This window comes from Heteronotia binoei, chromosome 9 (assembly GCF_032191835.1).
Source record: "Heteronotia binoei isolate CCM8104 ecotype False Entrance Well chromosome 9, APGP_CSIRO_Hbin_v1, whole genome shotgun sequence".
Taxonomy (NCBI): domain Eukaryota; kingdom Metazoa; phylum Chordata; class Lepidosauria; order Squamata; family Gekkonidae; genus Heteronotia; species Heteronotia binoei.
The window spans coordinates 104,446,386-104,472,823 of NC_083231.1; the positions used below are offsets into that span (position 1 = coordinate 104,446,386).

A 26,438-nucleotide genomic window follows, 5' to 3' on the forward strand; every position below is an offset into this window, starting at 1 on the left:
CCATCTGGAAGGCACGAGCGGGTTTTCGGTTCAGTGAGATTTTTTTCTTCACCCCCCAAAATGCCGCTAGTGCTGCTTTTCACCATACTTCTTAAGCTTGAAAGGAAACGTCAGCTGTCCTTCAAAATCATTGTTTTGCGTTTAAGCAGTAAGCGTCCCCTGGGGAACAAATGGGTTTACGGACATTTGATCTTCCTCCCCGTCCCCCCAGATTTCTTCGTAACAAATTGAATAAATGGTTTGATCTTTGAAAATCATCTTGACTGAAACAAATCTTTTCCTCCCCCTCCCCGCCAAATGAATTCTGCATCGATTACGATGCATTGGGGTTTTTTACCCTAGACTGGGATTGGTGGTTTCTTGGTGTTTTATTATATGCTAATGTTTTTGCGGGGGCTGCGGTTCACATTTACATTCAGGATGCTCGGTTTGCAAAGTTGGTCACGTGATAAAGGCAGGAGGTAGAGAGGAAGCAGCGCAGCATGGTTGGTTGGCTTCTATAAGTTCAGAACCTCTGGCTTTGAAAAGCGTAATCCCAGCACAATCCATTTTTACTGCCACATACAAAGCCTAACCTTTTTCTTCTTTTTTTTCACATTCCCTCCCCCCCATTTATTTCCTAGGGAGAAAACCCTCCTCCTCCTCCAGGGTTTATTATGCAAGGGAACATTAATCCCAATGTACCACCACATCAGCCTACATCTTCTGGCTACAGTGCGTATTCGCAGGTGGGAGCGCGCCAGGCGTACCCGCAACGTAAGTAGCAGCGCCATTCCCTCTCTTTCCTCAATTGCAGTGAGCTAACAACACCCGTGCACGTCTTTAGACCAGCCATTGCCAGTGTTTAAAAATAAAATGCATTTCTGTAACTTGCCTGGAAAGGAAAAGGAAAGGTCCCCTTTGCAAGCACCAGTCGTTTCCGACTCTGGGGTGACGTTGCTTTCACAACATTTTCACGGCAGACTTTTTACGGGGTGGTTTGCCATTGCCTTCCCCAGTCATCTACACTTCCCCCCCCCACCCTCCCCAGCAAGCTGGGGACTCATTTTACTGACCTCGGAAGGATGGAAGGCTGAGTCAACCTCGAACCGGCTACCTGAAAACCCAGCTTCCACCGGGGATCAAACTCAGATCGTGAGCAGAACTTAGGACTGCAGTGCTGAAGCTTTAGCACTCTGCGCCACGGGGCTCTTGCCTGGTCGAGCTATAAAACAGAGGCGGTCAAGTGACGGCCTTTGGGATGAACCTATTCCCCTTCCAAGGCAATGTCATCTGATTTCCAGGTGCCCTAACACATGTTGATCAAAGTATAGTAGAAGATGAACCTATCGCTTGACCCATTAAGAAAGAGACAAGTATTTTTCACTTGATAAGAGGCAGTTGGTAGAATCCACCCAGCTTCTCTGCTGGGGGCGGGGTTGGGATTGGCCACTAGAAAGGTTCTCAGGATCTATGTGGACAAAGCCAACAAAGGCTGTGGTAAAGAGGAGAGTGAGGTGAGGCTGAGGGAATAAGCTGACTGGATCCAATCCATATTGTGTCATTTAAAAAAGATTTTGTATGTAAATATTTCTGTACCTAACACCTAGCATGTTTTCCATAATTTTGAAGGCTAGTATGCTAGGTTGCACCAACTTTATTATTATGAAACTTGACCAGTTGGAAAGGGAAATTAGTTGGTGTCACAAAATACACTTCTGGCCTTTGGACCCTGTCTGATGAATGGAAGGGGTCTGAGAATACATACATGTGTTGCCAAACATGTACAGCAAAACCCCATTGGAATTTGACAAAAAATATGGGGTGTAATATTTTTTTAATGTAGCAGGTTTAGATGTTTCTTCCGCTATGTTATCCCAAAAGCCCATAATAGTTTGCAGTATATCCGTATCTCGACGCAATCTTGAGAGGGCCTAAATCTCACTGTTTGAGCAGGGATTTTTAAAAAAGGGTCTTTAATCTTTCCCATTCAAACCAGCTTTCGATTTACTTGATTTACTCATTTTCTCTTTTGGTGTAGTGGTTAAGTGCACAGACTCGTATCTGGGAGAACCGGGTTTGATTCCCCACTCCTTCACATGCAACTGCTGGAGTGACCTTGAGTCCGTCATAACTCTCTCTCAGAGATGTTCTGCTCAAGAGCAGTTACGGGAAAGCTCTCTCAACCCCACTTACCTCAAACACGGTGTCTGTTGTGAGGAGGGGAGGGATAGGAGGTTGTTAGCCACTATGAGACTCCAGGTGAAGGGCAGGGTATAAATCCAATCTCTTGGAGAGATTGTTTGGTGTAGTGGTTAAGTGTGCGGACTCTTATCTGGGAGAACCGGGTTTGATTCCCCACTCCTCCACTTGCACCTGCTAGCATGGCCTTGGGTCAGCCATAGCTCTGGCAGAGGTTGTCCTTGAAAGGGCAGCTGCTGTGAGAGTCCTCTCCAGCCCTACCCACCTCACAGGGTGTTTGTTGTGGGGGAGGAAGGTAAAGGAGATTGTGAGCCGCTCTGAGACTCTTCGGAGTGGAGGGCGGGATATAAATCCAATATCTTCTTCTTCTTCTTCTTCTTCTTCTTCTTTTCATTAGCAGACTGATTGCTGATTGTGTTGACAAATGGCATTTTTAGGTCACCTTAGAGGCGATAAATATACTTTGCAGTGAAATAACTGCTATGTTGGGAGACTCATTTGAGATTCCCCCCCACCCAAATTGTAGTTTCGCTACCATACTTTTAATATATTTGTATCATACTAGGGGGACAGAATCCAGGTTGTTGTTTTTTTTAAAAAAAGTATAAGTCAAGGAGTTGTGATTCACTGGATTTGGAAAAGATAGCCCTTTGAGTAACGCGTATTTTAAGTTAATAAGAACTCATTGCATAAGTTACGGTGTTCACTTTTTAAAACCTCTGGGCATGGTTGGACAGCACCTGATACAGCAGCACTGCTGAAATGAAATTCCAAGTCAGGATGGGAAGACACCTTGAAATCCGATGTAAAACTTGAGGTAGTTTATGAAGAAAAAAATTGTGGCTTGTTGATGCAATACATAAATAATAGTTGGAGGTTACGGTGAATTTAGCGTCTCTCGTCCATGTTAAGTGGGAATCTAGACAAAATATATTCATCCTGAATAATTATGAAGTCAGGGAAGGCATGTAGAATCTTCCAAGGAGTGTTGTTTGTTATAAACGTGTGTCAGATCATCACAACTAACTCCAGTTCTCCTTTTTGCCCCCTCCTGTGCAGCCTGTCAGCCAGCGCAGCCATATTCTTTCAGAGCAGGGGGACCGCCGCTCTATCAACCTCAACAGCCCCTCGCCCCTCGCGCTTCCGCCTCTTATGTTAACCCTTCTCCTCTGTACGTCCCCTCTAACCCTCCCAGTTCCATGCCTTCTCCGTTGTATCCAGCGCAACCCCATGCCTCTCCGACCACCTTGAATCCCAGCTCTTCTCTTCCCCCTCCTCCTTCCGGCGCCTCCTTCCAGCATGTCAGGCCGGGAGACTCAGCATCCACTCTGCCGTATGCACTGCCTCCTGGACCAACAGGTACAGAGCCTGCAGCCAGTGAGCTTCCTGCATCCCAAAGAACAGGTCTGCGCTTGAAACTGACTTTCTGTTGCCGTTTGAAGTGTGTGTTTTGGAGGGGGGGGGAAGGGGCGGGGAGAATGCATTTTAATTTTTTTTGCATGTGCACATGCATGATTTTCATTTCACAAGAGAATGCTAAGTTTTCATTGCAGTTTGGTGTTTCTAAAAAAAGCAGCAGGGCTTTTTTTTTTGGTAGCAGGAACTTTTTTGCATATTAGGCCGCACAACCCAATGTAGCCAGTCCTCCAAGAGCTTACAGCAGGCCCTGTAAGAAGAGCCCTGTAAGCTCTTGGAGGATTAGCTGCAAAAGAGGGGTGTGGCCTAATATGCAAAGGAGTTCTTGCTACAAAAAAAAAAAGCCCTGAAAGGGGGTCGTTGTCCTTTGCCTGCCACGTAGAATCAAGGTCTTGCTTATTTTCCGTTGAGCCCAACTAGCATAATGGCTTCTGCCCGTGTGGGTCCAAGGAGACAGAAATAGCCCAAGATTCATGCACTGCAATAGCAAGCAGGCTTTCAGGCTTGTACATCATTGCAAAAAAATACTCCTTCCCCTTTTAGCACTGTCTGTCTCTTCTTTGGTTGAAGAAAAGGAATTTACAAAGGCTAGCTGAAAGAAAGTCAACACCCGGATCAATATCTGCTTAATTAAAGAGCTGCAGGATGGAGCCTAACTGTTCTAAATCATTTCTCTTGTCATGCCCCCAAATTGTTCTGCCAATTGTTAATAATCTGGCGGCTCCCTTGTCGCTGTGGAAAGGTATGAAGCTTCTGCCTCTTGCAGTGTGACTTTACTAGCAAGTTTATGGAACCTCAGTGGATAGGAACTTTTCTAGGAGCAGCACAGGAACAAGAGACTAAGGCAGTGTGAGGCAGTCTCTCCCCAGCAAAGATCTCCTAGTTAACAGGACTTTAGAGAAGAGACCCTCACTTGCACAGCACAGAGAAAACTGATGAAGCAGCCCCTGTTAAGAGACTTCTGGCAAAAGAGAGAGAGAGAACACATAAAATAAAGTGGAGACTGAGCCCTTTCACTCTGAGCTGTTGCTTTAAAAAAAAAATCTAACTCCAATTAGTTTTCTCCAAGACTCCCAACTAGAAAGAAAATATATTGGCCAGTAAGTCCACCCCCGGGCACTTCATTCAGGCAAACCACTCCCACCCCTTTCCTCCCTCTCTCTCTATATATATATGTCTGCAGTGAAGCTGTGGTTCTCAACCGATCGTAAGGAACAATATTGATGAAATGATTTAGAAACACCCTGTGTTTTTCCCTCCAGCAGCTAAGCTAGAATACGTGCATGGCTGGACTATCTTACCATAGATTTGTTTTGGCATGGTATGAACCCAAGGCCTGTTGAACCCCTGCTTTTGTTTAACATATTTGACTTGGTTGGCTCTGTTGCATGATGGCAGACCTGTTTCTTTATTGAAACTCTTTTTTCCCTTATATATGTCTGTTATGCAGGGGAGGTGATTGTATTTTTGTCAGAGATGCAAATTCTTTTAAAAAAAATTGTAGGGTTCTTTTTCCAGGAGGTTAAGGGAATGAGACTGCTACATATAAAAGATTTAGTTAAAATGACGTTACTTACCTGGCAGCTCTCTGTGTAGACTTTTAAGATAGTTGTTCTTTTCTGTTAAGAAAATAGATGAGTGTCTTTCAGAAATTGACTCCCAGAATTTATAGCCTCTTTATGTACTTCCGCAAAAGGGGCTATAGTTTTTCAGTACTGGTGAGCAGATCTTCCATGTGTCCAATGAGGAATCCAATCTATTAAAAATGGATAGCAAGAGGATGCCCTCCAGATATTTAAAAGCTGTGGCAGCCATTTTGTGGTTGGCTCCACCTCCTGCAGCAACCATTTTGTGGTTGGCTCCATCTCCTGCAGCAGCCATTTTGTAGTTGCATCCACCATCCTGTGTCAACATTCCGGAGGTGCCTACAGACTCAAAAATCATGGAGCCCCTTGTACTAAAGCAAACGGATCTTGCTGGCTACCTTGATCAGTTTCAAATCAGAACGCTCTCGGGCCATGTCATACTCCGAATGACAGAATTGGAAGTGTGACAGGTCTAGAAGTCTCCTTGCTGAATGTGCCTTTTTCCAGGCCAGACAAGAGTCTTCCACTAGCCACCTCTTGGTGTTACAGGGGTGGTGGAGAGTCAGATCTTGGAAGCTAAGCAGGGTGACCTCCCCCACAAGGAATTCCAGGGTCAGATTGCAAAGGCAGGCAATAGCAAGCCACCTCTCTGAAAATGTCCAGACCCCACTAGGGGTCCCCAGAAGTCCATGAGGACTTCCAGGCATACACCTACACACACACCCAAACACAGAAAATACGAAAAAATAAAAGAAAGGAACTAGCTTCACAAAGACCACCACCACCCCAAGCTGGAAGTGTGATGCTGCCTTTTTGGAACTGACCAGATCTGTCCTATCATTAGTGTTCAGTTACTCTGGATTGCATCCCACTTCTTGGCAGATCAGTATGTCCAACATCTATAAAGCATACTAGCGTGGCTCTGATCAAAAGACAAAAATTCTCTGTCCCATCACAATAAAGACATAAGAGAAGCCATGTTGGATCAAGCCCATGGCCCATCCATCCCACACTCTGTGCCACACAGTGGCCAAAACCCAGGTGCCATCAGGAGGTCTACCAGTGGGGCCAGAGCTCCAGAAGCTGTCCCACTGCTGCCCCCCAAGCACTAAGAACACAGAGCATCACTGCCCTAGACAGAGTGTTCCATCTGTACCTTATGGCTAATAGCCACTCATGGATCTCTACATATGGAAATGGGACTTTGCAGAAAGTTGCCAATTGGACTCATGCCCCCAAAGGAGATGACTCTTGAGGCAGTGTTGAAACCAAAACATTGTTCTATCATACTTCTGATTTTTTTTCTGTACAGAAATATCTGCAAATCTAGGCCTTTCCACAAAGAACACTTTAACATGCCCTTTAACCATAACATCACTTATGCAGGGAGCATTTCAAAAAGAGGCCACATTCCAGGACCTTTGGCAGGACGTGGTCTTTTCAGGAACACTCTTGAGAGAGTGGAAGGCAGGTGGGCCCAGCTAGTTGAGTTTCTGCTGCTGCCATACGTTACAACCAGTTTGCAAGGAGCTCAGGGTGGTACATAAGAACATAAGAGCAGCCATGTTGGATCAGGCCAATGGCCCATCCAGTCCAACACTCTGTGTCACACAGTGGCCAAAAAAATTATATATATATACACACACACACACACACACACATACACACACACACACACTGTGGCTAATAGCCACTAATGGACCTCTGCTCCATATTTTTATCTAACCCCCTCTTGAAGCTGTCTATGCTTGTAGCCGCCACCACCTCCTGTGGCAGTGAATTCCACATGTTAATCACCCTTTGGGTGAAGTTAATGTAGAACTGTACATGTAGATGTAGAACTGTCCCAGCAGAACCAGAACTGTGTTTTCAGAGCAGGTGATTCTGGATGATTGAGGGTGTGTGACACTGGAGTTCTATCGTTTGAACTCTAGGCATGTAATTTGGTCCTAAAAAGCTACCGTTTTTTGGGGGGGGGGGTTTGCTAATCTGGTTACCTGCCATCAGACAGAAATGCTCCCCCTTCCTCTGAGATGTTTATAAACCCTAGTAGGGTGAAAAGATGGACACAGTATTGTGCTTGTCCTTTTCCTCCTACCAGGCTTCAAGTGACAAGGGGGTGTTGTCAATTGGGGGAGCAGTCACCCACCACCTTTCCCCAGGGCCCTGTTCTGAATCACCATGTTCCCTAGCAACTTGCTAGGACCAGTTTTGCATCTGGTGTTCCAGTGGCAGACCTCCAGCATCAGCTGGTGGCTCTCCCTCAAGAATGAGAACCAGATAACATACTGAAGCGAAACTACTCACATCTGTGTGTGCCTGTGAGCCAACCCAGATGCAATTCTGCTGCACCCCATGGGTCTAAAACAGAATCTGAGAAATATCCACTTACAACTATCCCAATTCTGGGGCTTGTGAGTGATAGTTGATGTTGCTCTGGGTTCCCCAACGTGGTGTTCATAGGTGCCGTGATGCTTGCCAGCACTTTTCCTGGCACCCACCACTACTTTTTAGAAAGTAGTTTGGGCTGGGGGGGTGGGGGCTTTTGCCTAGCAAGGCTGGGCCGTTGGAGATTTGATCAGCTGTGCAGATTTTTAAAACCATTGCTTTGGCGGTTGCTGCCACAACAGGACAAGGATCTTCACTGTGTGACTGAAAGTAAACAGCGGCAGCTTTGTGTCTGCGCTCCCCATACCATGTCAGAATTCCAAAGGTGCCCACAGGCTTGAAAAGGTTGGGGGCCCCTGCTGTAATGCAGTCTGGGGTGAGACATTTTGTTTTCAAACGCCCTCTTCTTTGCTGTTGCAGCAACTCTTTTGGAAATCTTGGGGGCTGTCTGCTCAGCTGGATTGTAAAAATGGCTTCATGCATTGGGTTGGATGATGTCAGCTTAAAAGCCCAAAGAACTAATTGGCTTTTGGAGTAGAAAAGAAGGCATTCCATCAGTCCAGCCTAGATCAGATTCCTTCTGGAGAGCTAGTAGATCGAGTAAAGGGGCATGTCACTTGACATGTTATCATCCAAGCTATGTGTGGGAACCTGCTAAGAGAGCGATAGATTTATTTTTAACACCCTCTTGAGTTGTTTTTGCATTTTTGTCTACAGATTTTCAATCCATACAAGACCAGGCCAGTATCCTACAAGGTGAATTAGCTGCATCATAAAACGGGGAATCATTAAGGGTTGCAATGTGGAAATTGAACAGATCTGCCACTAACAATGCATGCAATGACAAATTCCACGCCTCGGGCTATACACTTGCTAAATTCATTGAAAATTAACACTTGCAATATAAACAAATGATTTTGAGTCAAATGGCACGGCTTGCGTTTATATCGTTGATATAAGCCACTTGTAAAGGCAGAGTGTGTGTTCTTAAATGCTGCTTTCAGTAATCTGCATTGTAATCATTGAAACAGTCTTTTGAGCAAACAGTGACAGCTGCACTTTGCAATCAAGAATAAGCTGAGAAGCAGCACAGGAATCAAATCGGGGCCGTGTGTACTCTGTGCTGTAAAAAACCCCACACATCTGCACCCAGAATTCTGTGCCAACAAACCCAACAAAATGTGAGAAGAGTGCTGCTGGATCAGGCCGGTGGTCTAGCATCCTGTCTCACACTGTGGCCAGCCGGTTCCTCGGGGCAGCTAATAACAGGGGATCAAGGCCAAGGCCTTCCCCAGGTGTTTCCTCCTGGCTCTGGGATTCAGAGGGTGAGTGGCTCTGAATGTGGAGGTTCCCCTCAGTCAGCAAGGCAAGTAGCCACTGTTTATCCCTCCGGCCATCACTACATCCCCTGGCAGCGGATTCTACGTTTGAATCACTCCCTTCTACAACTTGGAAAAAATTATACAAATTGAACAGATGCATCACTTACTTTTGTAACTTCCCTTCTGTGCCAGATAAAGAACGGACCTGAGGCTGGGAGGAAGGCTCAGCATATTATAAAGCCACAGACACACACCCCTTGCTGAAGAAATAGTAGTGACCCCGCTGCCCTGCAAGAGCCCACAACTGTTCATGAGGTCTGGGCTGTACACTTGCGCTTCATAATTTGGCCAGGGATTTTTCCTGGCATGGCTCTCTGCTCGCTGGAGTTCAGAGACTGAGTGGGGAAGGAAGCTGCCTGCTTTTTGCTTCTCTTTGGCCAGGCAAAAGCCCGCATGATATCTGTGGGGGCGAGGGGGGGGGGAGTAGAAGAGCAAGCTTATGCTCCAGAAGCCCCTGTGGGAGCCAGATGCCTAGGTAAGGAAACTTGGAGGCGAGGCGAAGGCATGTGACTTGTGGTATGGACCTGGCCTTCCATGCATTGCCAGCTATGTGAGGGCATTAGAAGGTATAAAAACTTCCTTACTCTCTCTGTCTTAATTTATCACTAATGCTACCCCCACGCTCATCACAAGCGCTCATTAGTTTAGAAAAGAGGTGACTAAGGAGGGATGTGATAGAGGTTTATAAGAGGTGTGGGGCGGAGGTGCGGGGAGAGTTGACGAAGAGAATACTGGTTTGCACAGAGAGTGATGAAAACGTGGGATTTACTCCCAGAGGATGTAGAGAGGGCCACAGGAATAAACAGCTTTAAAAGGGGGTTAGATAGACTCCTAGAGGATAAGTGTAAAGGGCTACTAGCCGAAGTGGCTGAAGGAAGCCTTCACATTCAGAGGCACTAAACCTCTGAATTCCAGAGCCAGGAGGCAACATCAAGGGAAGACCTCCACTCGTAGGCCTTGTTGTTGGCTGTCCAGAGGAACTGGTTGGCCGCTCTGTGAGACAGGATGATGGACTATTGGGCTGATCCACCAGGGTTCTTCTTAGGTTCTTGCATTCTTATTTGTTCCTCTTAACTTAGTCTTGAATAATTTATTCTGATTTTGTTGAGGGTGGGAAGGCAAGGACACTGAAATCCTACTGTACCAACTGAAAATATTAACCAGCAGCCCTTTCTGATGCTACAATCATTTCTCCTGTGTTCTCAGCATCTTTTCCACACTCCAAGAGCTGTCTTAGGAAAAAGGAGAATGAACAAAAGATTCTTGGGAAGCTAACTTTTGTGACCCCTACCCACTTCCATCCCTTTTTGGCATCCTTGCAGAATCAGTTTCTCTATGAATGAGCTGCACAGAATCAGTTGACTTTCACTATAAATGAGCTGCACAGCCCTGCAAAAATGTTTACCAGATCACTCAAGCAAAATCAAGAATATTCTGCACATTAGCATAAAGGATGTTGCAGCTTGCTAAATTTAAAGCGCTTCTGTGGAAGAACTCCAGCTGTGATTATTTTTTGCTTAACTAGCAACGTTGTATAATAAGCCTGCAATTAATTTACGCAGCTTTTTAAATGTTGAGCTTAATGCAGCAGGCCCCAATAAAGGCTGCTGTCCCCAAATACACCTGGGAGAAAATCTAGCAGATAATCTCATCAAAAAGCAAATTCCATAAGGACAATCTCCTATACCAGCCATTTTGAAGTGTAATGCTTTGCAGTTACAGGTGTAGAACGAACATATGAACATATGAAGCTGACTTCTGCTGAATCAGACCCTCGGTCCATCAAAGTCAATACTGTCTACTCAGACTGGCAGCGGCTCTCCAGGGTCTCAAGCTGAGGTTTTTCACACCTATTTGCCTGGACCCTTTTTAGTTGGGGATGTCAGGGATTGAACCTGGGATCTTTTGCTTACCAAGCAGATGCTCTACCACTGAGCCACCGTCCCTCCCAGTGGCTCAGTGGTAGAGCATCTGCTTGGTAAGCAGAAGGTCTCAGCTTCAATCCCCGGCATCTCCAACTAAAAAGGGTCCAGGCAAATAGGTGTGAAAAACCTCAGCTTGAGACCCTGGAAAGCTGCTGCCAGTCTGATTAGACAATACTGACTTTGATGGACCAAGGGTCTGATTCAGTATAAGGCAGCTTCATATGTCCATATGTATAGGTAATTTCAAAAAGGCTCCTGACCAGGTGATGTCCAAATGAGAACCGGGCAAGGCTTCAACTAGGGTTTTGTTCCCTGCTCATCTAGACTGCAATCGGACGTCATGACACAATGCAATTTAAACTGAGCCAGCATGCGAATAGCCCAGGCTAGCTCGATCTTGTCAGAGCTCAGAAATTGATTGGGGTCAGTCAGCCCTGGTTACTGTTTGAGTAGGAGACTGTCCAGGAAGTCCAGGGTCACTGTGCAGAGGAAGTCAATAGCTAACCTCTGAACATCTCTGGCCTTGAGAACCCTACGGAGTTGCCATAAATCAGCAGTGAGTTGATGGCAAAAAAAGGCACGAATGCAGCTTGTTGTAACCATGTCTGCATGCTCTCCTGCCCTTCATAAAAACACTTCGATTCAAAACTTTCGGGTGTAAGCAAGCTCCACTTGGCTATGACATCTGAATGCAGGGGCCTCGGAAAACTGGAGCTTGTTTTACACTTCACGAATTGGGATTCTAAGACTTGGATTAGTCCTGGTTTATAATCCCAGTTTGTGGATCATTTAATGGAGTGATTAAAGGTGCCTGCGTTTGAACATTGAGGCAGGACATTTTTAATTGAGCTCTGTGCAGGGGCGGGGGGAGAATGCATGAGGAGAACAAGCTATGTCCATGACTGATCGCAGTCTAATCATAGTTTGTTGTGATGCCTGGATACAGTTGATAATTTTTGTACGCTGTGTTTTGTGCAAGTCTGTGATCTTTTCATTAAAAAGCACATATGCGAAGGCATTGCCAGTTCAGTGCTATTTTTGAACCCATTTATTTTTGCCTGGATTATTTGAAGTTAAGCAAACCTGCTTTTGCCCGGCAAAACAGATTATTATGGGTTGCTCTTTTCTCATTGATTGTTTCCACGTAGAACCGGAGATATAACTCCCCCCACCCCAGGGAAGCGTTATCTTTTAAAGCCTTTTAACAATGACAAAAGCTGAATTGCACATTTCTTTTTCAGCTTTTATTCAAACATGTTTTCTGTGGATTGACTGGAACAAATGCATAGGGCTTCTAATTTTTTTTCTTACCTTGTGTAAAGTGCCTGCTCAAATGACTCCTGATGTTTTTATAACGTCAAACAGAAGTTTTGCACATCAGGTGTAAGATTTTTTTCACAGAGGCAAATGACACATACATACACTGGCAGCATTTCCCCATTGGATTTTGGGCATAATTGCCTAGCTGCTTTTTTAACTCCGGGAATTTAAGCAGAAACTTGAGTTCAGGAGAGGCACATACACAGCGTGTGTCTGTTCTGGCTAAGATTGTAAAAAATCTGTCCACTAAACATAGCTGGTGCCCAGACCCCTTTCTTTCTTACTTAAGCACTTTTAATCACCCTAATGACTAACAAAAATTGTGACAGGGGTTGAGCTTTCACAAGTCACTGCTCATTTCTCCAGATACCAGAACCTATGTATAGAAATGTCTACAGGAAGCTCCTGTGCTTATGGAGTTCCCCATTCAGTTTGCTGGAGGGAAAAGCTCTGTGCACCCATTGATCTTTCCCGTGTAAGGCTTCCCCCCCCCCCCAATAAAGTGAAGTGTTTGTCTTTTATTGGTGTCAGAGCTGCATGAATTTGAGCCTAGAAGGGAAAAAAAAATAGGAAGCGCTCTTTGTCATCTCATTCTGGTGAGCTAAGAATTCAGGCAGCGAGATTTGCCAGTACGTGCCTCGACTGTTAATCAGTCTTTGCACAGAGCTGCTGTAAATCTGAACTATGCAGCTGAAATAAGCACGTTTACAACTGCTTTGCGTATTCAGGCTTAATGTGAATTGTGCTTTCAATGGCAGTGTTGCTGCGCATGATGGTTCGCAAACAGCCTATCCGTTCCCTTCTGGTATAAAATGCAGCAACCCTGGCTAGTATTTGGATGGGAGACCTCCACCAGGGCTGTAATGCAGAGGAAGGCAGGCAGGCAATGGCGAGCCACTTCTGAATGTCTCTTGCCTTGAAAACCACACGAGGGATTGCCATAAGTCAGCTGGGACTTGATGGCACTTCCCATCCAGTCACAGCTCAAAGGAATGATGGGTGTTATATTGAGCAGTAATGCACATAAAATGACTTCCTTTCTCCCAATGTTTTTTGCCTCCCGCTGGTTTAATCATAATGTTAACAAAGTTATTGCAGTAATAATCCTCCAGCAATGCTGAAGTTTGGTTTCGAAAAGAATCCCTGGTATCATAGTTTGGGCCCAAATAACCTTTCCTCTCGTAAGTTATAATTTGGATGTCTGAATAGACATCCTTAAATTTTGGTTTGCCCACTGTTGCAGATGTGTCCCCAGACTGATCCGGGGGTTCCTCTGCATTAACTCTCAGTGTGACATTCCATGCAGTCATTTTAGCATCCAAAGAGGTCCTGCCCATTCAGTCCTCCAGGGCCATAAAGCAGAGAAAGGTGAATTGGCTTCTTAACAGTTCAGTGTCAGTGTGTGTTCTCCAGTTCCACACCTGAGTTTCCAGGAGTGTAGCTGTCAGTGGCAGCACTGCATCCATATGTTGCACAACTCCTAATTGATGCTGTAAGGCAGGGGTGGCCAAATGGTGGCTCTTTCACACACATTGTGTAGCTCTCAAAGTCCCCGCTGCCTCATTGGCTGACTCAGAAAAGGCGTGTCTTTAAATCACTTCTTCTAGCCAAGCCAGCTGGTGGCTTGGAGAGCACATTTAAAGTTAAGGTTGCTTTCTTTCCTTCCCTCCCCCATCTCTCTGCCTGCCTGCCTTCCGTTCGTCCATTCTTGCAGCTCTCAAACATCTGCCATTTATTCTGCGTGGCTCTTACGTTAAGCAAGTTTGACCACCCCTGCTCTAAGGGGTCTCCAAGATGGTGGTCAGGGGCACCATGGTGCCTACCAAAACTATTCCTGCCCGCCAAGTGTTTTTAGAAGGTAGACAGGACCATGTGGGCCTTTGGCCCAACAAAACTTCCAGTTGAGCGCTGGAGAGTTGATTGCTTGAGCAGGTTTTTACATTGCTTTGGCAGCAGCTGCCACCATAGCAGAAGGAACTTCACTGTGTGGTTGAAGGAAAGCTGCAGAAGCCATTTTGTGGCTGGCTTCACCTCCTGCAGGGGCCATTTTGTACCTGTGCTTACCACTCTGTGTCAGAATTCTAAAGGTGCCTGCAGGCACAAAAAAGGTTGGGGACCCCTGCACTAAAATGTCATCTGTTGTAGCAAAAATTTGGATCATCTCGCCTTCTGAAACTTCAGTTGACAGCACACGTTTTTTCATGTTATGCTTGTTTCCACATAACACATACTAATGAGTTCTTACAAGCCAGTGCCAATTTTGCATGAAGCACTGCTTGAAAATTATTTAAAACTATTCATAATTATACTGTGCCTTCAGTGTACCGGAGTACCAGATAACAAAAGCAAGATGATGGGGTCATGTCCAAAAGAGGTTGCAATCTACATTTCAACCAGAGGAGGAGGAGGAGGGGAAGGGAGAGGCAATTAGAAGAATGCACCAACGAAGTCAACGTTCACTTTGGCTTCCCTTGGGGGGGTGGGGAGAGAGTGAAGCAGAGGGTGAATGAAGAGGGGAGGGGAATGGGTTTCCACTGTTTGCCTTAACGTATGAAATACAAAACGTGCCCCCTGGAGAAAAACTCTAGCTATTTGGCAAAGAGATAATTTGCAGACCGTGTATGGCAATTTTCTCTCTCTAATTTTGTTGTTGCAGGACCTCAGAACGGCTGGAATGACCCACCTGCTTTGAACAGAGTTGCAAAGAAAAAAAAGGTGCTGTTGAGGGGGAGGGGATGAATGGTGTGCATAGCTAAACCACGTGGAAGTAACACGTGGAAGGAGTAGCAAAAATTGTTCAGCGTCAGCTTTGTTGTTCTTCTAAGTCTGAGCCTAACTGCATTTGGCTTCTTCCTGATTCATTCATTCATTTCAAGGATTGTTGTCGTGTTTTTTTGCTAGGTAACATCCATGCTTATGAACAAGCCATAATTATTTCAGTGTGTAATAACAGACTTTAAGACCATGAACGGTCAGGGACCAACATACCTGCAGGACCGCCTCTCCCCGTATATCCCCTGAAGGGCTTTAAGATCAGCCGATCAATGTCGACGGGTAGTCCCTTGGCAGCGAAGGGCAGAATATAAATCCCAAAATTAAATTAAGCCAACGTGGATTGAATTGCTGCCTTGAAGCATAGACATAGATTATGGACAAGCCATGTCGCAGCAGAAAGCCCAGGATCGGATCTGTTCATGTCAGCCTCAAAGAGGAACACATTCTAACCCTCAGGGGAGAAGTATTAGAAAATGTGCAGGCTGCTGGTACCTATGCTGCGAAATGGTGGCGGACAGTGTTCCCTCTAAGTGCTGAGTTAGTGTGAGCTAGCTCACAGTTTTTTGGCCTCTGGCTCACACATTTTTGTCTTAGCTCTGGAAAAATGGCCCCAGAGCAAAGTAATTTATGGAGTAGCTTACAATTTTATTGCCAGTAGCTCACAAAGTAGAATTTTTGCTCACAAGACTCTGCAGCTTAGAGGAAACACTGGTGGTGGATATTGATCGAATTTTCAAACCTCTTTGGTGGTAGAAGCCTTTTCCTATAGGGAGTGAGCTAGCAGAGCCAGGTGAAGCCTTTGCCCAGCAGGGCTTCTCATTGGACGCTGGAGGTCTGGTTGTGCAGATTAAAAAGCATCCTCTTAAGCAGAACTTCTGCCTGAAATGTTAAAAGTGCTACTAGTAGAGTGGTTGACATTATGCGATTGGCTCTGCCTCATGTGGCAGCCATCTCGTTATTGCATTCACCATCCTGTGTTAGGATTCCAGAGGTGCCAACAGGCTTAAAAACACTGGGGGCCCCTGTCAGTGTTTTACGCTTCTAATAATTTGGCCATTTGGAAGCTGACATGATTTGTAATTTGCTACCTGTATCTAGTAACTTCAGCATGAAGCACTTTGGGCCTTGTACTTGCCTAAAGCAATTCTGGTACAATCACAAGTGTTCTGCTGGGTCCTTGTCTCTCACTGAAGTTTCTTGTGCTGTACCAGACATCACTGGAGGGGTGGGGTGGTAGTTAGAGAAGAGCCTTAAAAAGCCCCAAAGTGAAGGTGGAAAGCTGCTGCTGTCCCTTGGAGCCTAGCCATTAGCTTATAGGCTAGTGGGGTCTGAATTTGCTGAGACTGAGAGGGAAAAAGAGCTCGGGGTCATAGTGGATAGCGCAATGAAAGTGTCTACGCAATGTGCTGCAGCAGTGAAAAAAAGCAAAAAACTCTATGTCAGGGATTATTAGGAAAGGGCAGGGCTTTTTTTGTCGCAGGAACTCCTTCGCATATTAGGCCACGCACCCCTGATGTAGCCAATCCTCCTGGAGCTTTCAGGGCTCTTCTTACAGGGCCTACCATAAGCACCAGGAGGACTGGCTACATCAGAGGTGTGTAGCCTAATATGAAAAGGAATTCCTGCTACAAAAAAAGCTCTGGGAAAAGGATTGAGATTAAAACGGCTAGTATTATAATGCCCCTGTATATAGCTGTGGTTTGGCCTCATCTGGAATACTGTGAAGAGTTATGGTCGCCGAAGTTTAAAAAAAAGACATTGCAGAGCTGGAAAAAAGTACAGAGAAGGGTGACTAAGATGATTAGGGGGTTGGAGCATCTTCTCTATGAGTTGTGCTGTTGGACAACAGTCTTTCTGTTGCAACCTGCAAAAGAGAATAATTGGGCGATCCCATATTATGTCAGTGTGTGCATATCGGTTCATGCAGGGCTACAGCTCCTGCCCTAAGCTTCTTATAATTGGGAGGTTGCTTGCGGAGCAACTTGAAAATGACTTCATGACATTTCTGTGCCTGCTAGAAATAAGGGGCAGGTTTTCCTGGGAGGAACAGCTTGAGCCGTTTGCATGAAGACGCCACCAGAACATGCTCTTTGCTCAGCCCGCCTCAGCTCATTATTCCTTGTTACGCTCGTTGCGGTGGCAAACTGATCCAGAAATATTACAGCTGCAGGGCTTCATTGATTTTAATCAGGAGACTCAAGGCTGATCGATTGGCAAAGCAGATTTGAGCAATGGGACTGAGATGGAAGGGAGCGTTTCTTTTTTGAAGTTATTTTGGCTCTGGTGTGTGTGTTCTAGTACAAGATTTTTTTAGAAAAGAATCTTAAGACGTCTGCGATTTCTGTGATCGTGTTAGCTTTTGCTGTGTTACAAGTCCTCCCGTGCTTCTTTTGAAGTCTCAAAAAGGCACCTATATTGGCAGCCTTCAAATATGTTTTAAGATTATTGAGCTAAATAGTTTAAAAGCCAGATAATTATTCAGAAGAAGAAAAAATTGCAGTGGGGAACGTCCTCGAATATAGATAAGCATTGATTCCCCACCCCCATATAGTATTATTTTATGCATGTCATTTGGAGTCCACATTTCTCACTCCACTCAAGGCAAGTTACATGGAGTAAGCCAATACAATCAGCAGAATGAGGTATTGAGGAAACAATACAATAGGATTATGATTGTAGAGCCAATCAGAAATCTAAAAACAGATCTGAAGCAAAGCGTAAATATTAATATGGCGTATTCAATAATACAGATGTCATATAGTAGGATCCTAGTTTCAGTGAGCTAAACACAATAGTGAAGACCACCGTCCTTTATAATTTATCCAAGTCACTTTGTGAATCATTTAATACAGTGCAATTCTGTTGCCTACATAATTCAGTTTTGTACAGTTTGGAAAGTCAGGAGAAAGGGAGCCTTTCTGACTTCCTCAGGCTGGCCGTTCCACAAGGTGGGGGCCACAACAGAGAAGGCCCATGTACAGACAGTTGTTCACTGCCCACTTGCAGGTTGGCACTTGCAGATAGTTTTAACACTCATCACATGGTGAGATGGTTTTCCTGTCTGTCAAGAGCCAGTTTGGTGGAGTGGTTAAGAATGGCAGACCAAGTTTGATCTGGAGAACCGAGTTTGATTCCCCACTCCTTCACGCGAAGCCTGCTGGGGGATCTTGGGCCAGTCCCAGTTCTGTCAGAAGGCTCTCAGCCCCACCTACTTCACGAGGTGCCTGTTGTAGGGAGAGGAAAGGCAGGCGGTTATGAGCTGCTCCAGGACTCCTTTGTGTAGTAAAAATCAACTCTTCTTCTTCAACTCTCTCCTTAGATCCCGGACAACTTCATGCCTCCTGTTCCGATCACCTCCCCAATAATGAACCCTTTGGCAGACTCGCAAGGCCAGCTGCAGCAGCCCCCGACTTCGGCCATGCCTCCAGTGCAAGCTCCATTCCAGCCCACGCATCTTCCTCCAGGCCAGCCGGGTTTACACAACCCTTTCCAGAATGTTCCGCAGCCTGGTGGTCAGCCTCTCCTGCCTCCTGCCGCATCGGCAGCTAGTATGGAGGGAGCCCCAGGAGCTCCAATTGGCAACACCATGCAGGTCATTATGCCATCAGCTCTGTGTTCTTCGGGTTCGTAGGAATGGGCACATTCAAGCCTCTGAAAGATCCAAGAGCCTTTTGAACGGTTGAGATAGGTTGAAGTGCAGCCATTGGTGCTAACCATGGTTGACTGAAAGCAGCAGTCCCCTGTTTTGTCACGTCAAAATCTGTATGGTCTGTGCCTTCCTCGGTGGCCAGTTTGCGAACGGTAGTCTGAGCTTGTATTTGACTCTGTACTGTGTTTATTATGCCAGAAGCTGGGGTGATGGCTACAGGAATAAACAGTTTTAATAGGGAATTAGATAGGGATTAGACAGATTCATGGAGGATCAGTCTGTCAATGGCTACTAGCCACGGTGATTGAGGGGAACCTTCACATTCAGAGGTACTGAGCCTCTGAATCCCAGAGCCAGGAGGCAACTTCAGGAGGAAGCCTTGGCCTCCATCTCCTGCTGTTGGCCCTCCAGATGCACTGGTTGCCCACTGTGTGAGACAAGATGCTGGACTAGATGGACCACTGATCTGATCCAGCAAGGCTCTTCTGATGTGTGGGCATATGCTGGTGTGCTCTTGCTGCAAGCATCACGGTAAATCCTGCCAAAGGCCACAGGGCATGCATGTCCCTGGGCTTGCTGGTGGCAGCTGCTGTCACTACCATTGGGAAGCTTCCAGAAGAACACTGCCTTAGATTTCCTCCAAGTGGGGAGATGGGTTTGCCATCTTGTAATTTCCTATTGGTTCAGAGCATTTGGCTGCCTAAGGCAAAAATTCAGTTCACTGTCTACCATGACTAATGGGGTTCTGGGTGCGTTCTGATTGTCTTATGCTGAGGTGGAGCAGATATGCCTCTCCCTTAAGCGATGGAGAAACTATAGTTATAAGTATGGATTCAATCCCCTTTCATGTATCTGTAAATGGAAATACACCTTGTTGTGATGACTAGAGTAAGGGGAAAGGGCCACGACTTTGACAGAATGAGAAACCATTGTCCACCAAAATATTAGTGCTAGAGGTCTGAAGTTGTGTGTGCCGGAGAAGGTCATTGTCCCTCAAGGGGTTTTCCCCATTGGCCTGGCTCGTCTTGAAATTTTCCCCTGAGCAATTGCTAGCTGCTGCCCCCTACTGGGCCATGCCATCCCTGCTACAAGGCCGTAGGTCTAGGTAATAATAATAATAATAGATTTTATTTGTATCCCGCCCTCCCCGCCTAGGCGGCTCAGGGCGGCTAACAGCATTTTATACATTTACATTAATAGATAAAAACTTTAAATTTAACAATTAAAATTAAACATATAAAAACCAGTTAATAGATTTAAAATACATCATTTGAGTTAATTTAAATTTATCTGGCAGTAGTAATAGTTAGTTCTGTGACGCTGATTCTGCCAGTTTAAATAGTTCGATAATAATGTAAGCTGTCTGCTCACACACATACCAATTTCCCTCAGTAGCAATGAGGCCCTCACCTGGCTGAATCTCTTGACACCTAAATCGGTTGCAGAATAGCCTGACAATGGCTGGCTGCTGTCAACCTGAACAGGTGATTGCCTCCTCTCCTCTCTTCCATCTAGCTGCAAATCTATTCAGTGGAAGGTCTTCAAGGTGCAACATAAAGCAACAAAATCTATTCATCTCAGTGGATGTCCATGAAAGCAAATGATTCCTAAACGGAAGGTCAGGGGCAAGGCTTTTTTTTTTTTTAGCAGGAACACAATTCCAGCTGGTTTGATGTCAGGGGGTAAGGCCTAATATGCAAATGAGTTTCTGCTGGGCTTTTTCTAGGGGAGCCTGGTGTGTGTGGGAGAGAGCTGCTGCTCTGTGGAAGACACTGGCTCATTTAGGTCCCCTTTGGCAGAACTGGCAGCTGTTTGAGTACTTACTGGTACTTAAGTGGCAGGTTAGTGTTTGCTTTTCCACAGTGGGGACCAAATGGGTGTTTGCACTGCAGAAGTAAACACTTGGCTATGACATATCTTTCACCCATGACAAGGGCAAAAGCACCGTTTTGTTTGTTTAGGAATTGTGTTCACTGCATCTCCGGTGACCTGCTTGAAGGGGCTTATAAAGCAAAACACAGCAAAACCATAAACCGCATAAAACAATGACAATGTACAAAGAATTCAGAACCTCACCTAAAGCACAGAAACGGCATAAAATACAAACATCATAAAACTGCCTTTGGGTCCAAAGTAGACTGTAAAAATAATTCTTTGAAGCGCAAACCCCTTAACTAAAAGCGAGTCAAAAAATAAATGGTTATCCATTGCAAGACTGGCCGTGTCACTGAGAAAAGGGGAACAACCTTTCAAGAACTCAAATTTTACTGTTCAGTTTAGTTACATCCCACCCTTTCCGATAAGTGGATTCAGGGCAGCTCACAACATATGATAATAAAGCAAGATCAATAAAAGCATTAATTAAAACAAGGTGCTAATTTCCATACCATTCAGTAAAAGGTTACATAGATAATTTAAGTAGGAGGCATTCAGTTAAACTTTATAACCATTCTTCTCATCTGATGTCTTAGGCGCTGACATTGCAGGTTTGATGTTACTAATTCCAGTTGATGACTAACAATCAAACACAAGGCGGAATAGTGTAGTCTTACAGGCTTTGCGGAATTGGGCAAAGTCCAGCAAAGCTCTGACATCTTCTGGAAGTTGATTCCACCAGTAGGGGGCAGGTGTGACAGCAGAGGGGGTACCAAAATGTCCTGAAGATAGTCTCAGAGGGTAGCTACGTTGGTCTGTAGTAGAACAGCTGGATTTGAGTTCTGCTGGACCTTAGAGACCAACAAGCATTTCTGGGCATGAGCTTTTAAGAGTCGAAGTTCTCTAGGTCAGATACATACCTCAAAATCTCCTAGTTGTCCTCTTGTTACTGAACACTTGCCCACAATGGACATCAGAGACAGGAGAACAAACTACCTCAGGGCCAATCCTGAGGGGAAAACATTGTGATTTCTTTTTAGTAAAAAGGGTTTGGAGGGGGGACCCACAGTTATGTCCCCAGTGACTTCTCTGTTTCTCCAGCATGTGCAGTCGTTGCCGACAGAAAAGATAACAAAAAAGCCAATTCCTGAAGAACACCTTATCCTCAAGACCACATTCGAAGCTCTGATCCAGAGATGTCTCTCTTCAGCTACAGATCCGGTATGTCCTTCAGTGCAGCGTGTCTGTGTTTGAGAAACATTTTTAGACAGGACGATCTCATGTGCTCAAGCTGGTGGCCTCCATCACTGTGCAGGCAGAGTACCAACTAGGCCTAAGTTTCCGTTCATTCAGGTTATTGAGGCAACTACCATTACTATGGGATCTATACAATATATGAATTCAGGTGCCCCTCCTTGTGGTTCTTTTTGAGGGGTTTGAATTCAGATAAACACCTCCCAATCGCAACGTTCAAGAGGGCTTTGCAGACATGAAAGAATGTCAGCGATAGGCATTTGATGGGGGAGGGCTAAAATGTGAAGCAAACTATGTCTTGTTGCCTTACTGAGTCCTTCAGTTCCATAGTTCATTAAAAAAACTCGTGCTTTGTACACAGATGAGTCCCATGTTCAGGCTCTGGCATCAATTAAAAGATCTCCTGTAGCAGTCTTAGGAAGGATTTGTGTCCAGGACATTGGATAGTTTCTTGTCAACCCAAAGATTTGCCTTTTGTATAAGGCAGCTTTATAAATTCGGACAACCAAGATGTTGGGAGCGTTAGGAACAGGTGGCATAGGTTGGATTTGTTGTCAGTAACAAACCAGCCAACATGGTGTAGTGGTTAAGAGTGGTGGATTCTAATCTTGAGAACCAAGCTTGATTCCCCACTCCTCCACATGTGGTCTGCTGGGTGACCTTGGGCCAGTCACCGTTCTCTCAGAACTTTCTCAGCTCTTCCTACCTCACAAAGTGCCTGTTGAGGGAAGTCTATTGTAAGCCGCTTTGAGACTCCTTAAGGTAGAGGAAAAACAGGATATACAAATCTACTCTTCTTCATCCACCCACCAAGAAGTGAACTGTTGAAGAATAAGTCTGATTCAGGTAGGAATGAGGGACGTCTTTCCATTTATCCCAAAACCAGTTCTCCACAGCCCTGAGCCCGCCACGGCGGGGAGGGTGGGGTATAAATCGAATTAAATATAAACATTTCCACAGATCAGGCTGTGCTGCTTATACAAATAAGACTCTAGTCTTGCATCAGTAAAATCCGGCATTCATTTTTAACAATGTCCTGTCTGTGTTCCATTCCGACCTTCAGCAAACCAAGAGAAAACTAGACGATGCCAACAAACGCTTGGAGTTTCTGTATGACAAACTTCGAGATCAGACGGTAAGCGTTGCTGTTGTTTGACCTTTGTGCAAGGTAGTTCTTCTAAAGAGTTCGGTGTAGCTTCCTTATCCTTTACTACATTGATACCCTGCCTCTCTCCCCAGTGAGACCCAAAGTGCCTTACATCCTTTTGATTGTCCCTATGAAGTAGCGGGAGAAAAGAGCAAGAATCCAGTAGCACCTTAAAGACCAGGGCTTTTTTTTTGTAACAGGAGCTCCTTTGCATATTAGGCCACACACCCTTGATGTAGCCAATCCTCCTGGAACTCACAGTAGGCACTGTACGAAGAGCCCCGTAAGCTCTTGGAGGATTGGGTACATCAGGGGGGATGGGGCTTAATATGCAAAGGAGTTCCTGTTAAAAAATCTTGTTAAAGACTAACTAAATTTGTGGCCGAGCTTTTGACTTAGTAACATTAATGGCTAAGACCTTGTTGGAACAATACTTGCGTAGGCTGACTACCAATCATGACAGGAAGGCGTTATCATGCTCATATGAGAGACAAGGTAATTTAACGTGCCAAACGAGGTGAATGAAAAATCCAGCATTCATTTTTAACAATGCCCTGTGTTCCTTAATGAGAAGTTAAATCATTAAGATGCTGTTTAAATAACAATGGGGCAAGGATGCAGGCTTGCTTGACTCCTCTGCTTAATGGAAGTCCATATTCAGATAGACCCTGTCATGGTGGCAATCACAAAACCAGTTCCATAGATCTTTTTTTTTTTACTGCCCCAGATTCTTAGATCTAAGAGCTGCACTGGTCTCCCCATTATTCAATCAGGACTTTGTCTCTTTAAAAGCAAAATCATCCTGGTTACACAGAGATAAAGGTAAACAAACTGCTTTGTGTGTGGCGAAGTTTCTGGCAGCTGTTGTCAAATGCGATGATAGCTTTCAGAGTAGTAACTTTTAGGCTCCTTTGTGAGACAAGGGTTTGCTATTGATGCTGCTCATGACTCTGGTTGTGAAAACAGTAAGAATTAAGTAAATTTATGGCTGGGTAACATGGCTACAAGAGCCCTGTGACGCAGAGTGGTAGGCTGCAGTACTGCAGTTCAAGCTCTGCTCATGACCTGAGTTTGATCCCAGCAGAAGCTGGGATCAGGTAGCTGGCTCATGGTTGACTCAGCCTTTCATCCTTTTGAGGTCAGTAAAATAAGTACCCAGCTTGCTGGGGGGGAAGTGTAGATGACTGGAGCAGGTAATTGTAAACCACCTCATAAAAAGTCTGCCGTGAAAACATTGTGAAAGCAATGTCACCAGAGTCGGAAACGACTGGTGCTTGCACAGGGGACTACCTTTACCTTTTAACCTACATGGTAGGTTTTGCTGAGAGTGTTTGACTGACACAAGGTCACCCAGTGAGCTTCCATGGCCAAGTGGGGATTCCAAACTGGGTCTCCCAGATCCTGGTTCTGACACTCTAACTACTGTCCTTCCTTCCTGGAGGAGGAGAAGAAGCTGCTGTCTGTTTCCCATGTCAGCCTGTCATCTTTGCCACTGGCAGATGCCTGTATACTACCACTGTGTTTTGAAGTGAGACTATGGCTTAGTGGTAGAGCATGTTCTTGGCATTTCCAGTTAAAAGGATCAGGTAGTAGCGATGGAGAACTCAGACAGTCCCAGAAGCGCTCCAGATGGAAAGGTGGGGCTCCATTTGGGAACTCACAGGAGGGAATAGTCAAACTGAACACCGCATTGGTCAGATCACACCTGGAGTGATGCTGTTCTGGAGGCTTCACTTCAAGAAGGATGTGAACGGAAAGGAGCAGGTGCAGAAGAGAGCAATGAAGATGATCAGGGGCCTGGAGACCAAGCCCGAGGAGGAGAGGCTGAGGGGCTCGGGAATGTTCAGTTTGGAGAAGAGGAGGCCGAGGGGGGACATGATTGCTCTCTTGAAGGATAAAGCTGCAGTACTGCAGTCCTAAGCTCCGCTCACGACCTTGAGTTCGATCCCCGGTGGAAGCTGGGTTTTCAGGTAGCCGGCTCAAGGTTGACTCAGCCTTCCATCCTTCTGAGGTCGGTAAAATGAGTACCCAGCTTGCTGGGGGGAAAGCGTACATGGCTGGGGAAGGCAATGGCAAACCACCCCATAAAAAGTCTGCCGTGAAAACGTTGCAAAAGCAACGTCACCCCAAAGTCAGAAACGACTGGTGCTTGCACAGGGGACCTTTCCTTTTCCTTTCCACTTAGAGGAGGGGAGGGAACTGTTGGCAGCAGAGGAGAGGGTCTGCAATAATGGGCTTAAATTACAGGCGGAAGATACTGGCTGGGTTTTTGTTTGTTTACTGTAAGGGTAATTCAGCAGTGGAATCAGCTACCTAGGGAGGTGGTGAGCTGCCCCTTTACTGGCACTCTTTATTCAGCAGCTGGACAAACACTTGTCAGGGATACGTAAGGCTGATCCTGCATGGAGCAAGGAGGTTGGACCAGCTGGCACGTCTGGCCCCTTCCATGATTTTATTGATGGGATGTCCGCCCCCTCCTTGACATATCTTCCTTCTGCCTTCCAGCTCTCTCCGATGATCATCAACGGCCTGCACAACATTGCCAGGAGCATCGAAACCCGGAATTACATGGAGGGCCTGAACATCCACACCCACATAGTCAGCACCAGCAACTTCAGTGAGACGTCGGCCTTCATGCCAGTGCTGAAAGTCGTCCTCACCCAGGCCAACAAACTGGGGGTGTGAAGCGGGCGTTCTCCGCAGAGAAGGAAGCACGGCGGCTTCGCGGACACACAAAACCCATCTCTACCTTAGCAGAATCCGAGACAACTGAAGGCCGGTCACTACAGTATCCCCACAGATGAGCTCTTTCCACTTTTAGAAGGGCCTGCAAGCCCTGGTGCTTTTCTTTCATCTCTTCACCTTTTACTATTCTTGTCTACAGATAGCATAATTGCGCCACCCACCCCACCTAGTCCATTTTAAATGCATGTCCCCTTGGCTGCTTTGAAAGCGGCTCGTAAGACACCAGAGGGCCGTTTGTGTGTTAAGGGTGACCTCAAGAGAGAGCTCTTTGCACATTCCTCTGCGTCAGATTAAAAGCTCCTGATTTTATTTTATGTGCGTGCGCTGAATTATGCCTTCTTTTTAAAGATTGGATTGATCATAGGCAGACATTAGGTTAGCTCCGTTTCAGTTTGGCCTGGTGGAGATGGATGAACGTGTGTGTGTGTGTGTGTGTTCCTTAAATTTTTGAAAAATATAAACCCCAATGAGCCTGGTTTTCTTTTGTTTCGGATGAGCGTTACAAACCCCCAGTTGGAACTGTGCTGAAGTTGCTCTCGATAGGCATAACACAGCAATGGAAGTAGTGACTTAAATCACAGCGGTGAATTAGTTATGCTTTTGAATTCTATCCATGACTGAAAGTCACTCATGCTCAAACATGCACCCACTCTTTACATCTTGGGCTTCTCCACTGGGGAGTCCCTGAACACTTTAGAGGATTCAGGGACTTGTTGGGGACATCTGCTCAGTTCCCAGCTTGCATTTGGCCTGGGATACACCAAACACTCCCTTGCATCTGTGCGCTGCAGTGAA

General features: G+C 45.6%; 1 protein-coding gene across 10 annotated transcripts in view; it reads left to right on the plus strand.

Annotated features, from left to right (window-relative positions):
- The window catches only part of SEC31A (SEC31 homolog A, COPII coat complex component), a 79,653-nt gene extending 53,696 nt beyond the window's left edge, over positions 1 to 25,957 (plus strand). For 2 of the 10 annotated variants that reach the window (XM_060247116.1, XM_060247119.1), the window contains 8 exons: positions 624 to 756; positions 3,241 to 3,585; positions 8,289 to 8,327; positions 14,855 to 14,913; positions 18,293 to 18,565; positions 21,599 to 21,718; positions 22,815 to 22,886; positions 25,404 to 25,957. In XM_060247116.1, coding sequence (XP_060103099.1) covers positions 624 to 756; positions 3,241 to 3,585; positions 8,289 to 8,327; positions 14,855 to 14,913; positions 18,293 to 18,565; positions 21,599 to 21,718; positions 22,815 to 22,886; positions 25,404 to 25,583 — 1,221 coding nt within the window. In that variant the 3' untranslated portion in view covers positions 25,584 to 25,957. The remainder of the gene's footprint in view (positions 1 to 623; positions 757 to 3,240; positions 3,586 to 8,288; positions 8,328 to 14,854; positions 14,914 to 18,292; positions 18,566 to 21,598; positions 21,719 to 22,814; positions 22,887 to 25,403) is intronic. The other 8 variants (XM_060247121.1, XM_060247122.1, XM_060247118.1 and 5 more) reach the window with 8 other exon arrangements.
- The last annotated feature ends 481 nt before the right edge of the window (positions 25,958 to 26,438 follow it).